The sequence below is a fragment of the Pipra filicauda genome, unplaced genomic scaffold, assembly GCF_003945595.2.
Source record: "Pipra filicauda isolate LSUMZ 115617 unplaced genomic scaffold, ASM394559v2 scaffold951_size46496_pilon, whole genome shotgun sequence".
Classification (NCBI taxonomy): domain Eukaryota; kingdom Metazoa; phylum Chordata; class Aves; order Passeriformes; family Pipridae; genus Pipra; species Pipra filicauda.
The window spans coordinates 32,576-46,496 of NW_024105144.1; the positions used below are offsets into that span (position 1 = coordinate 32,576).

Genomic DNA, 13,921 nt, shown 5'->3' on the forward strand with positions numbered 1-13,921 from the left:
ATTCCCCTATTTAGTGTTCCCACTGAAAAAGTCCAAGCACTCACTTCCCTCTCCTCCTCCCCTCCTGGTGGACTGGCAAGGACAATGAGGTGAGAAAACAAACAGTAACAGCAACAATATGAATAACAAAGTGTACAAGAGAGGCAAAGGATTCACATGTGATGCTCACCACAAGGAAAGCCCGGACAATACCCCTTTCCCTGGCCCTGGCAATCACAGGAGGTGGTACAGAATAACCTCCAGGTCCTGGCCAAAAATTAACCCTGTCCAGGACACACATAATACTAGTTTTAGAGTTACATTTTTCTGATTTTTTTTTCTTCAGTCCATCATATACTCCCATCATCAGCCAGAGAAGGAAAACAGTTGTGGATAGCATCAAATGAATGTTTTTCTTTCCTAGCGAAAAGAAAAGCACCAAATCTGTTCCCAAGGACAGGACATACCAGATATTTGAAAAGAAGCCTCCAAAGTCTGAGTAAGTCATGTGTATTTGCAGAAGAAGTTGTTAATCTGAAAAAACCCTCTATCTATCGAATCTATGTATCTATCTATCATTGTGACCTATAGAGTTCACTATTGAATTTTGAGGTATTTAACCTTGATATTTATTGGTCAAAGTGCTTACAGAACAGTTCCTTTTTGTAACATACTGACAATGAAAATAAAAGATCATCTGTTTTATTCTGTTTAATGTCTGAAATGGGAGGTCTCATTGGAGCCCATTTTGCACATTTACAAGAAGAGGGTGGGGAATATAAAATAGCCTGTCTTTCCATGATTTTCACATCTGAGAAGACCAATACATTTTATACACTACGTTCTTGTGCTCAATATTCCATTGATAGGAATAAACATGGAGCAAACAGGTCCCATTCCCCTTCTCTAAGAAAATTATCCTATCTGTGCAGCTGTACTCTACAGAACTGAGATATTTCGTATGTGCCATGCAAAACTATTCAAATTAATGCCTAAGATGTTTAAGCACTTGGGAATTTTATTTCCCATTGTGTTTCAAAATAATTCCAGTAAAAAGCTTGTCATGGTTTGAGATAGTCCCAAAATCCAATTCCCTAGCTCCATCCCCCCTCCCACATCTCAACCTAATGTGAGAGAGGTTTTTCCAGACAAAACACACCAGACTCCAAAGTGGGGGGAAAGGGAATATATTACAATGACTGTACAAATAAATACCATATCACATATACACATGATCACAACTATCTCTACCATGACATATGTATTTACAATGGATCAGATCTCTTCTCTCCTCCAAATAAAAGTCCAGGAGGGAAAGAAGGACAGATCCCTTCCAGTCTCTGAACAGCAGCATCTTCTAAGGCAGCAGGTTTCTTCTCATCTCATGCAGCAGCTGATAGCTGGATTTCTGCCAGCATCCACGAGGGAGGTATTCAAGCTCCCCCGGCCCCATCGCCTCACAACCGAGGGGTCTTCCGTGGTCTTCGTAACCCCAGACAAGGTCGTATCACCACGTCATATCACGAAGACACAGGGGGTTCTTCGTGACGGTCTGGTATCTCTTGCAGGGCCTCTGTGCCCTGTCTCTCAGGCTGCCACCGTGGCAGCAGTGCGAGGGGGGGGAGAGCCAAGGTCAACTCCCCCTGCATTCCTCTCGGAGCTCTCGAGCTCCTTTCTACAGTGCATGTCGCACTTCAAGGCTCTTTCAAGTAAGAGTCCATCATCTTCCTCCTTCCAGGAGGTCTCAAAGGAGTTTTGGGGATCTGGTATCAGTCTTACCCCCAAGAACTCTGTAGCTCTCAGCTGCTGGCTCTCCTTTCCTCGACTCTCCTTCCAGGAGTCTCCTCTGCAGTGCTGCATGTTGCTTCTGCTGCTCCTTCAGTTCAGGTTCTTATCTCTGGCTCTCTGCCACCGTTTCTCTGGTCAGTGTCGGCTGCTGCTCTGTGCCCATGGAGAAAACATCTCCCGGCATAACTACAGGCACCTAGCCCAGCTTTATGCTGTTCCAGGTCCCTGCAGCCCCCAGCCAGGGGCTGGGAGGGGGCCAGAGGCCCCAAGGGGCTCAGAGCCCCTACCTCGTGGCTCTACAACATGGCCACCTCTCCTACAACAACCAAACTACAACTCTTCTTTTCCGGTCTGGTTGTGGTATGTTTACATTTCTGCAGGAGCGCCCATTGGGCAGAACTTCAAAACTTCCAGGGGTTTCCACCCCTTGGGGTCTACCACTTCTCTTAGTCTCTGGGGAAAACAAGGTTCAAACCACTACAACACTAGACCCACCTTCAAATATTTCTGGTTTATCCAGAGTGCATGGTCAGTTCTTAAGGTAAGTTTTAGGCACAGGAAGTTGGCTAGGATTCCTTTTGATGTGGCAGTGCTCTCAAGTGATCATTTACAATAGGTGCAAGTCCTGGCTGCTTCTGAAAAGAACCAAAGCTAATGCAGGGGAAGGATCTTAGGCATTCTGAATATTTGTTTGGGTATGCTCTGAAAAATGTATTAAAATTAACCTGAACAGAATATTTGAAGAGCAGTGAATATTGCCAATGTGATAATTTTACCGTGTGATAGTATTTAATTTTTTTTTTTTAATTTTGTTGGTTTTCAGTACTTTTAAGGGGATCATTATGAATATTCTCTGGACGGGTAGCAACACCTTGCTTGACCTTGGTGAGGTAAGAAAACCTTGTGTTCTTCAGTCACTTTTGCTTTCATAGGTCCACTCCTGTGTCAGAGAAATAATTTGGTTCTTTTCAGTATTTGTCAGACCATCCAATAATTTTCCTTCCTTCTCCTGCTGTTATATACCTAGATGTGACACATTTGAATGTGTTATCAACAATTTATCTGTTTTTTGTTCCCTTCTGTAGGATTTTTATGGAGAAAAGACACCTCAGATGGGAATACCTAAATATCTGCCAGAGACTTTTGAACGTTGGGCAGAAAAGCTCAGACAGAAACTACTGTCATACAAAAGACAGGCAGATGATTACTACAATTTCTGTCTTGGAGGTAAATTCACTCCTTTAAGATTTTAATTTCTTGTGTGTGCAATTTTTCAATATGTAAGCTGAAAATTGCAGTGACCAAGAATTAATGTCGTTGTCTTAATCCATCAGACTCAGTGGGAAAACTCCAGTTGATTTTACTGGGACTTGAGCCAATATACTTTTCTGAGTATTCTCAGCTACAAAAATCATAGCAGAAGGGCACTTGACTAAGTTGAAAGACCTGTACAGGTCACATCTTTAGGCAAGTGTACGTTTCTCAAAGCACTGGACCTAGGAAAAGAAATGGCAGAGACAGAATCTCTGAGAGAGAAAATTCCAGGCTGTTTGACCCTTGCAGTGTGTGTTCATCTGGACTGAGTGGGGTTTTTTTCCTTGCAATTAATACTTCTGTGTCACGTACACGCCCTGTTTTTTCCCAAAAGAATTTCGGGATCAGCTGAAGTGGTTTGAGGAGGAGCTCTCTTCTGTCTCCCAGTTGGCAGTGGATAGTCTTTTAAGAGAACATGAGCAGAAACTCAGCTCTTCCACTGCTCAGATTCAGCACCTCTTCAACAGACAGCTGGGAGAGTGGGAGGATATGAAGGTATCTATCATGGATATATTGGAATGCTTCCAGTGTAAGCAATGCTAAATGCATCTGATAAAATTTTCTTTTTTTCATTTTCGCTCTTTGCTTCATCAGTCCCTGCTGAGCTGAGGTGTAGTTTCTGTGTTTGCAGTTAGTCTGGGTAGTTTTCCTGGAAGCTTTGTATTTCCTGGAACTCAGTCCTTTTTCTCCCTTCTTCCAGCACTGGTCTGCCCTTTTCTTACCTTGTCAACTCTGCCTGTAACCTTACACTTGGACTGTCAACTCTGCAAGGGCTGTGACCTTGTGGTAGGGCCATACAGCTCCTACTGCATGGCTGCACTCCTTTATAGGGACTATGATATATGGGTAATGAAATACTATTATTTACTATTATTCATAAAAGAGGCATATTTTTTTTCCAGTAATGTCAGAACTCAGAACAGAATCATAATGGAGATCATGCAGAAAAGGCTACAGTAACTTCAGGTTTTGTTGCTCTGAGTATTAAGCTAAATTCAGGAAAAAATTACAAATATAGAGTTATAAAAAAGTATCTTCTTTACCACTTGGTAGGAGAGATGATTGTTTACTGAAAACAAACCCTGAAGTGAGACCACAGGCCCTGTCCTCCAGCAGAGAGGCAATTTAGTGCATACTGCACTGCAAGGTTTATCTCCAGACAGCCACGGAGTAGCTCTGTTTTCTTTGTCTTTCTGAATACTTTTATATAAAATGTTTTGGTTTTACTTCTTCCTTATTATGACTAAAAGTACATTATTTACTGAAGGCATTTCTTTCTCGTGTATTTCCTTAAAGACTGTGCACCGGAGAAAATTACATTACTCCCTGGGACACCCAAACAACTCCCTTCAGCTGGAGGCTTTGTGCCAAGAGGAAATAAAAAGGCAAAAAGATCAAACTGAGGGTGTTCACCTCAACACAAAGATGCTGCAGGTAATTGTAAAACCCTTGCTTACTGTGAATTTAAATGTTGCATTTGGAAAGGAGAGTGCATTTTGGGTACATTTTTCCTCCCCGTCTAAAGGAAACTTGAAAATGTTTTCAGTTCTAGGCAATCCTGGTCACATATCGTTCAACTTTTAAGTTATGTATTATCAACATTAGCTCAATATTGACATAAATACACATGCACACATAGACATGTATAGATTTATTGTGGAACTAACTGATCTTGTGTATCATTCATAGAGCATGCTGGCTGTGAGCTTAATGGTAGATAGGAGTGTTGGCTGCAGGGGTGACATCCTCTGGTTAGTTCTCTTCTTTGCAGACAACAGATGCCTGAAAGGGTTTCTTTCTTCTCTGTGCATTTCATTAGTGCAAATAATTGACACTTTTCCGCACAAGATTAAGTACTGGAATAAGCAGAATTTACAGGAGAGATTCAGGAATCAAAACACTTTTCCCCCTCCACCCCAGGGGTTTATTGAAGGTTGTTTGCCCAGCACTAAAGCTCTTTATTTTCTTCTCTCAGGCCACTTACTCCAAATTCTATACTGTCTGCAGAGTATATATATTTTTAATTCCAAAGTAACAGCTCCTTCTACTTTTAACTCTGCCTACAGACACAGAAACACAAATACCCTCTTTTAGAATAACACCTGGCCAAAGCACTTCCACCCAAAGTACCCGAGTTCCAAAATGGTCTTTGCTTTGGGAAGAAGGATGCATTTACAGACAGCTGTTTTTCTCAGGTTTAACACAAATATATATATGATGGGTACCTATACACAGAACTCTACAGTTTTGTGAACTTTAAATGATCAGGCAGTGTTAAGAATACTGCATAGAGATGCTTTGAGACCCTTTTATGTGCGACTTCAAGCTTTATGTCTGTTATCTGCACCTGCTGCAGAAAGTCAAGGTTGGATACTTGTGTAGTTCTTTTGGAGCCAAATTAAAAGATCAAATTATCAAAATAATTTCTCTCACTTGTCTCCAATATCCCAACAGGACTGTGCTGCTGAGTGTGCTCAGAGCTTTTTTTCTGCACTGGCTGCCCTCACTGAAAAGCTGCTCTTGGAATTGGATGAAACCATCACCGTTGATGACATACAAGTAGCAGGTAAGTAAAGAAGAAATTGCTTGTTCAGGCCTTCTCTCCCTTTTCAAAGACTGCAGCAGACTACCCCTAGGAAGCAGAGGCTTTTATATGCTGTAATATTTTAAATGCAAAGATTTGTGTAATGAAGCCCACAAAGCTATTTCTTGAAAGTGTAGAGCATCAAGCTGCATGTAGTTCCTCCAAAACAATCATGTTTCTGCCATTGTTTTACTTTTGCTGAGTAGATCTTCTATTATCTTCCAGACACTGAAAGACCTAGAGAGAAGATGTCGACTTTAATCCATCAGAAACAAGCTGGACTTCCTCTAGAAACCTCTAAAGTTCAACAGTTAATCAAACGAGGGAGGGGGTAATGTTTGAAGATACTGAACACTGTTCTGTCTAATTTCTCTTCTCTAAATTGGTACCAGGCACTGTCCTCATAGTTTTTTTGCTGCACTTGATGAAGCTGCTGAATACTCATTGTAAGGGTCAAATACATGCAGGTACTCCAAAGATATCAGGCAGTGGAAGGATTTAGGAGACTTTATTTTCAAAAGTTGAGAACACAACATATCAGCACAAAACTGCACCAGGCCTGGGAAAAGACATGCCTCCTGTTCTTCTCAGGGCTTTTATTGTCCCTCAAACGTGTCTGTGACAACTTATCTTTTCTCATACCAGGGAGAGCTTCTCCGGAATGCAGGAAGAGAAACATTCCAAAACTGTCTCTGGGACAGATGCCTCTTTCCAGGCAGGAAAGCTTTCTTAAGCGAAAAACCCTAATCTCCTCCTAGTAAAATCTTCTGGAAGGGTTTTCTACACTTGCACTATGCTCATTCTTAGTGATGTCATTGAACTAGTTATGGGGCAGTTTGGGTGGGTGGTGATTTTAAAGAAAGAATTACAATGGATCCAAATAAAAGTGAATTACATATTGTAGTGTAAAACAATAGAATGTCATGGCTATTACTATGCCATTTGCTAGCCACTAGTTATCAATTCAGCACTTTCAGATCTATGAATATACTGTGTATTGTCATTCAGAAGATAAGAATTCAATACTGTGCAGAGATCCTGAAGTCTTAAAAGAAAAGGTGGTTGTACTAAACAAAGAAGTTTTAGGGTAAGCCTTTTGTGGAGATTAAAAAAAAAATAAAATTGATCTTTTGCACTTTCGTACAAGTAATGTTAATTAGTATGATACACTCTCTTTTCTAAGTTTCTCTCTCGTGTGTTTTTTGGTTGGTTGGTTTGGTTTTTTAAAGGACTTGGCCAGGAATACCTGAGACTACTCTTCCTGAAGCTCCAGCCTATGTTCTTTGCAGAGGAACTGCAGCGGTTTCAACAGCTCAGACTACCCTGGGCCATCTAGCAGTGATGGATGCGAGACAAGCTGCATACCAGGTGGGTCTGTGAGTGGGGCTGCTGCTGTTGGGGGTTAGGTTTTTTTAAGAAGAAAACCACAGAATCGTATCTATGTGTAAATTTTAACATACACAGTGTTTTCAGATTTTAAAGCCCTATTATCCATGTGTAGAAGTCCTCTCTTGTGTCCGTTTCTTCGTGATATTGTCAGAAGCAGACAGGGTTGGTTTCTCAGGGAACCCTCTCATTCGGAGGCATGACAAAGGGGAATTGTTTCAGCAGAGAAGCACGGATGGTGTCAAAAACAGGGCACTGCATTCAGCAGCACCACAGTTCCAAAAGCAGCTTCTGCCCCAACGCTGCTCCAGTGCTGCTTTCACTCACCCTTCTTTCTAAAGCCTACAGTTTAGAGTTAGATCACAAAGGCTGATTTTTCAATAACAGGTAAAGGGCTATAAAATACCACATACCTATCTTATATCCAGAAATATCACAGATCACTGTTTTCACCGTAAAAATGATCACTCTTTCTTCACTGAGGCTGCTAGAAGAATGAACATGCTGCAGACAGCTCTGACCCTCTGACTGGCACTGACAATCACTTGCAGAACAGCAGTGCTCGGCAGCTGGAAGAATATTCTTATGTTAAATCAATTGGAAAGAAATGATCAGTATTTATGCGTCTGATGTGGACTGGTGAACTGAATTAACTTTTAAAAAATATAGGTATTTAATAGGGGAATGTAAAATACACTGTCAACAATGGCAGATGTCATCAAAAATATCAATTTGCATGAGTGTTTTATGTATCTGGTCCTGGTGCCCAAGCAGCTGGTTACAGCACAGCTTTGAAGGGAACCTTTTTGGTCGGATACAAACAGTTGGATACATGCCACAAAAATATTTTCCTGCATGTGTGTTGCATTAAAAACACAGTATTTTATGTTTTGAAGCATGGACTCCTTAACACAGGGCCTTTGAGGTTTTCATAGTAGACTACAAGTTTCTGTTTAGATGAAATACCTTTTTAGCAGCTTGATAGTAGTTCAGGTAATACTTGTGAGTTAAGAAGTTTTGGCCAGAGCCTGAGTGCATCCCATGTTGCAGATGCATGCTTGGGTCTCGAGGGTAGGCAACTCTCTAATCTTAGGAGATAATGGAAGTGAGATGAAGATCTTGCATTTTAGCAAAAGTTAAATATTGCTGATAACTTAGTTCCAGATGTCTTTAAAAGGAACACAGAAGGGACATGGTGAACAATTAATTATTCACATAGTTCTGTTGTCAAAGGTAGAAAATAAGTGGCCTCTATGCAGTCCTCTGGCACAATGGATCAGGACCTGGATTTAGGCAAAGTAAAATTATATTTCATCACCACCAATTGTGTCCTTAATTGTTTTTTATACAGAAATACAAATGTAAGCTTGAGCAGCTGTTCGCCCAGATCAAGGAAGAAAGCGCAGCTCGGCTGCTGGCAATTCAGCGTTGGCAAGATTGGTGGGAACAATCCATCCAAAAGATAAAGCAACTCTACCTCTGAGATCAGTCAATTCTTGCTGAGTCTTTGTTGGTGTAAATTGACAAGTTTGTGCTAATGTCAGCAATGTTACAGAGTTAGTCCAATAGAGTTTTTTTTCTTTTATCTCACTAATCTGCTGCATTGAAAGAAGCTAATTTTTGCCTTTTTGCATTGTGTTACCACTCTTGTTTCCTCATATGTATTTTTAAGACAATTCATAAACTCATCTTTACAATTTACATAATCTCTTGATTTGGCTACAGTATCATCTGTTACTATTCACTTATGAGTATTTGTGCACACAAACCCTTTGTGCAAGGGCTCTTAATGCATATTTATTAGCTGAGTTTGTTTTGTTGCAACTTTGCTGCCTTCAGCTGGTTTGGTCTGAAAACTCTCCAAGGCATGGAGGAAAACTATCCCTAACTATGCACCCTTGTATCAAGGCCTCTGTGTCCGAGCAGCTCTGCATGGAGATCTCTGACTGGAGACGGCCAGCCTGAAAAAGAGATACATCTTATGCTGTCTTGGTTCAACAAGCCTTGCCTTGCCATGCCTGCCCCTCCCATGGCTTTCCTTGCCTCTTCTGCTTCTCCCATGTGTTGCTGACCCTTGCCTTCCCCTTCTTTCATTGCCATACCTTGCCTGCCCCTGCCTTACCTTGCTTTGCCCCTACCTTGCCTCTCCCTTGCCCTTCCTTTCCTTGCATTGCCTTCTTTGCCCTTCCTTTGCCCCTCTCTTTGCCTTGCTTTGCTATGCCTCCCTTGCCTTGTCTTGCTTTGCCTACCTTTGCCTTGCCTTGCCTACCCCTCTTATGCCTTTCCTTGCCTCTCCTACTTCTCCTTTGTGTTGTCTACTGTTACCTGCCCCTTCCTTTCATTGCCATGCCTTGCCTGCCCCTCCCTAGCTCACCTTGCCCCTCTCCATTCTTGTATTGCCCCTCCCTTGCCTTGCCTTGCCTTGGCCCTCTCTTGCCTCGCCCCTCCCTTTTCTTGCCTTCCCTTGCCCCCCTCCCTCCTCTTGCCTTGCCCTTGCTTGCCCTTGCCTTAACTGTCCCTCCCTTACTGTGCTGTGCTTTACCTGCTGCTGCCTTGCTTTGCCTTGCATACAAGTCCCTTCCCTTGCCTACTCTCATAGGTTTACTTGTTCTAAAAAACCAGGCACGGAATTTTTCTTTCCCCTGCATCGCTGTAAGGGGAGGGATGTTTAATGGGAGAGGGTATTTTTGCCTTGGGTGATTGACCCACACAAAAAAACTAACCTGGCCCTAAGAGGTGGCCACAAGCCCTGTGCCAGCCAGGAAGCAACATCTGTGGCCTGCCTGTGTGTTGCTGTCAGGATTCCTGAGGGAGATGCCTCGGGAGCTGGGTCCTGTAGAGCTCCGTCAAGGCTTCGCCACTACCAAGACGGTTCGCGGGGCTACAGAAGAACCTGAAGGAAAAGGACTGCTCTGTCTTAAAGCCCTGCACTGTAATATCCAGTCCGACTATAAAAATTCCATATGGACAAAGATTCCTCCCAGGGAAAAGGTGCAAGCACAGGAAGCCCTGGTTGCCCACGGAGTGCCCAGGCTGTGCCACACACTGCACCTGAAAGCCAAAGCTCACAGGCTTTCTGTCCTGGGGCACAGGTCTGCTGTCCCAATGTTTCTTGCAAATCCCACCTTCCTGCCTTTGCCAAGTTAGGCAATATCAGCCTTTCCTTGGCTATGAGAAGTTTCCTTTATTTTTAACAAAGCAGAATAATTCCAAGTCCCGTCTGCTAAGCATAAGCAGGTGGGTGACAGAAGGCAGTGGGGTGTAAGCCCTGCTGGTACCCCAGCTTTTCCCTTTGCCTCTTCCTGACCTGGTTGCTGTTTGTCCTGCCAGGCCAGGGATCCTGAATCCCTCCAAGGGTCCTGGAATTGATGAACTAGAGGTGTAACGAGGCTGGGTTTTACCCCAATTAAAGAGGAGTTGCTGAACCAGCCCAGCATACGGAACCTCTGCCCTCATAGAGCAACTGGGAACAACTAAGGGCTTTTACAGAAATGCCGGCAGGATAAAGGGTTTGGATGAGCTTTCCCAGCAGCCAGTGCCCTGCTATGTCTGCCTACAGATCCGTTTTCTGTCTGTATTTCCTGCAGCCGACTCCAAGCAGAATGGGATGGTGTCTTAAAAGCTGGTGGGGTGGGAAAGGGGAAGATCTGTGTTAATTTACAATTCCACAAGATTATCCTTTCAGTCTGTTTTACTTTTGGAGTGTGAAGAACAAGGGGAAGTGGGGTGCAGTGGGGAACCAGTGGAATCCACCAGGCAACTAAAACTAAGCTGGACAATGCTTTTCTCTTTTTCCTTCTTTTTTTTTCCCCGTTCCTACAGAAACTATGTGAAGGATAATTTTAATGTGTGGGAGACGATAAGAGAGAGAGCAGTGGGAACGTTCTAAGAGCTTTTACACGTTTCTTTCACAGTCTGACTGCCCCTACTCAGAAAAAGTCCCAAGGATTAAAATACCAATGGACATCATGGAGCCTTTCCTAAGTGATAGCAAACCTGCCGACAGTGAGTAGAACTAACCTCTCGCATGCCTGCTTGACTCTGACTTGCACTACAAATATATATCTATATATTTAGTGATTTTTTTTTATTTTTTAATCTTTCCTTTTACTTGAGAAGTACTTTTTCTTGTTCTATTTTTTTCCTCTCTTTTTTAATTTCCAGGCCTCTGCTTTATGACAGATTTTGCTTTTGTGAGCTTTTTGTTTTTTTTTTTTTTCCTTTGCTGGTTACAAAATCGATGTTGTTCCTTCTGGTGCCTCCAGCTTAAGTGCTTTTCTCCAGCTCCTGACAGGTCTCCTGGCCACCCACTCTCTCCTCTCCTCTCCTCTCCTCTCCTCTCCTCTCCTCTCCTCTCCTCTCCTCTCCTCTCCTCTCCTCTCCTCTCCTCCCCTCTCCTCCCCTCTCCTCTCCTCTCCTCTCCTCTCCTCTCCTCTCCTCTCCTCTCCTCTCCTCTCCTCTCCTCTCCTCTCCTCTCCTCTCCTCTCCTCTCCTCTCCTCTCCTCTCCTCTCCTCTCCTCTCCTCTCCTCTCCTCTCCTCTCCTCTCCTCTCCTCTCCTCGCCTCTCCTCTCCTCTCCTCTCCTCTCCTCTCCTCTCCTCTCCTCTCCTCTCCTCTCCTCTCCTCTCCTCTCCTCTCCTCTCCGAACCTCTCCTCTCCGAACCTCTCCGAACCTCTCCGAACCTCTCCGAACCTCTCCGAACCTCTCCGAACCTCTCCGAACCTCTCCTCTCAGACTCTCCTCTCCGAAACCTCTCCTCTCCGACCTATCCGAACCTCTCCGAACGCGCCGAACCTCGGCCCGAACCTCTCCGAACCTCTCCTCTCCGACCTCTCCTCCTCCTCTCCTCGCCGAAACTCCTCCTTACTCTCCTCTCCTCTCCTCTCCCTCCCTCTCCGAACCGCGCCCGTAAATCCGAACCTCTCCGAACCTCTCCTCTCCTCTCCTCTCCCGAACCTCTCATCTCCTCTCTCCTCTCCGAACGCTCCTCTCCTCTCCTCGCCTCTCCTCTCCTCGCCTCTCCTCTCCTCTCCTCTCCTCTCCGCTCCTCTCCTCTCCTCTCCTCTCCTCGCCTCTCCCTCTCTCCGAACCTCCGCCGACCGCTCCGAACCTCGCCTCTCCTCTCCGAACCTCTCCGAACCTCTCCGAACCTCTCCTCTCCGAACCTCTCCTCTCCTCTCCTCTCCGAACCTCTCCTCTCCGAACCTCTCCTCTCCTCTCCTCTCCCCTCCCCTCCCCCTTGGTGTTAACCTGCTGATGGTGGGATTTATTTTTTTCCTCTGAGTCTGGTGTTCTGGATTTGCAGCGCTGTCCTGTCACTGTTTGTTTCCTTAGGTGCCAAGCAGTTGCAAAAAAAATCAGCACTTAACAGAGTAATTAATTATTTGTGTCATTAAGCTGCCCAGGCAGGGATCAGTTGGTCATTAACTTATTTCCCTTCTTAGATTGTCCTAGTTAGGACAACTGAGACCAGTTCATCAGGGTATGGGTGTAACCCAAAACTGTGTATTCTATAGCCTTCCATGCCATTTCCCAGAAACTGTTATCAATGAACCATTTACACCATCTGCCCATAGAGCCTGACTCCTCAGGCGATAAACTAGGTGTTAAGAGGCCTGTGAGATAGGAGGATGCTCCTGTCCTCACACCCTTTGTGGAACTCCCCGCCCTGAGGGAAGTGCTGAGCATTCCTGCCTGAACTGCAGGATATATAATCTTGGAGTCTTGGAACATTTTTAACCACTCTGTGGGATCCAGAGAAGGACTGCGGCTCATCGCTCTCAAACAGACTTGGATCACCCTATACTGGACTCCAATCACCACTTTGACCAGACGGCAACAGCTCTCCCCCCAGCATCTCACTGCAATCACCACTTTTGACCAGACTGCAACAGCTCTCCCACCAGCAGGTTCTTCCCCTCTCCCTTTACTTTGGACTCAAGCGGGGCCCAAGGAACACCACGTTGTTCATGCCCCAGGGTACCGGGTTATACATTTGGGTTTTGTGGGTTAAGACCAATTGTTTGTTTGTATGATTGTACTTACTGTATTATTTTAGTAAATTGTTATTCTGACTTATAATCTCTCCTTTGAGTTGAGTTCATTTCCCCTGCTGGTTAACTCTTAAAACGGCGCATTTTTGGCACCCAACGTGGGGCAGAGAGAGAGAAGTCAGAATCACAATTTCACTTTAAGCATTTGTCTATTTGGATATAGAAACTCCCTGATCACCATGTTGTTTGATGCAGTCACATGGATGTTGTATTTGAGCCTGTTCATATTTCCACAGATGGGGCATTATTTGTCTGTTTTGATGCTCTCTTTAAGACCAGGGAGAGGGATCCAAATTGCTTTATTAGTATATTATGTTTATGTCATTCTAACATCAGAAGCAATGAGTTTCATTGTAAATGTGTATTCAGTCCTGTTTGCCTGTCCTGGTTTGGGTTGCTACCTCTGGGGCCTCATTAAAAATCGTACTCAGCCCTTTGGGGGAACAGGGGGGGGATGGTTGTTTCCAGCCTCTCACCTCCTTCTTCCCCTTCAGACCTGCTACAACAGTTTTTGAAAATATTGAGTTCCCTTTTGATGTTAAGGACAGTATAATGTTATTGTTAGTGTTGCTCTGTCTGCTCTGTACTGTGTACACCATGTTTAGGGTCAGAACAGGGCCTTCTAGGGAGGTTGTCTGGACACCTGCCCTGGGAGTAGATAATGCTGAGTGGCACGGGAAGTGGGAGGACATCAGCCAGTATTTGGAGAAGTTTTCTCCTCCAATGATCTGGAAATTCACCCCTGAACAACTGCAGGAGCCTGTTAGCATGATAAGACTGGTGAAGGAAAAATGCTCTGGCAGCTCCAGAGATGGCC

At 44.2% G+C, this 13,921-nt stretch overlaps 1 protein-coding gene across 7 annotated transcripts in view; it reads left to right on the forward strand.

Annotated features, from left to right (window-relative positions):
• Positions 1-11,122, forward strand: part of LOC113984483 (coiled-coil domain-containing protein 180-like) — a 31,029-nt gene extending 19,907 nt beyond the window's left edge. For 6 of the 7 annotated variants that reach the window (XM_027714525.2, XM_027714522.2, XM_027714521.2 and 3 more), the window contains 9 exons: positions 404-478; positions 2,591-2,657; positions 2,853-2,994; positions 3,416-3,576; positions 4,378-4,515; positions 5,536-5,647; positions 5,891-5,996; positions 6,895-7,033; positions 8,403-8,757. In XM_027714525.2, coding sequence (XP_027570326.2) covers positions 404-478; positions 2,591-2,657; positions 2,853-2,994; positions 3,416-3,576; positions 4,378-4,515; positions 5,536-5,647; positions 5,891-5,996; positions 6,895-7,033; positions 8,403-8,534 — 1,072 coding nt within the window. In that variant the 3' untranslated portion in view covers positions 8,535-8,757. Of the gene's footprint in view, positions 1-403; positions 479-2,590; positions 2,658-2,852; positions 2,995-3,415; positions 3,577-4,377; positions 4,516-5,535; positions 5,648-5,890; positions 5,997-6,894; positions 7,034-8,402; positions 8,758-10,873 lie in introns of those variants that run through there. The other variant, XM_039391382.1, reaches the window with a different exon arrangement.
• Positions 11,123-13,921: the final 2,799 nt, after the last annotated feature.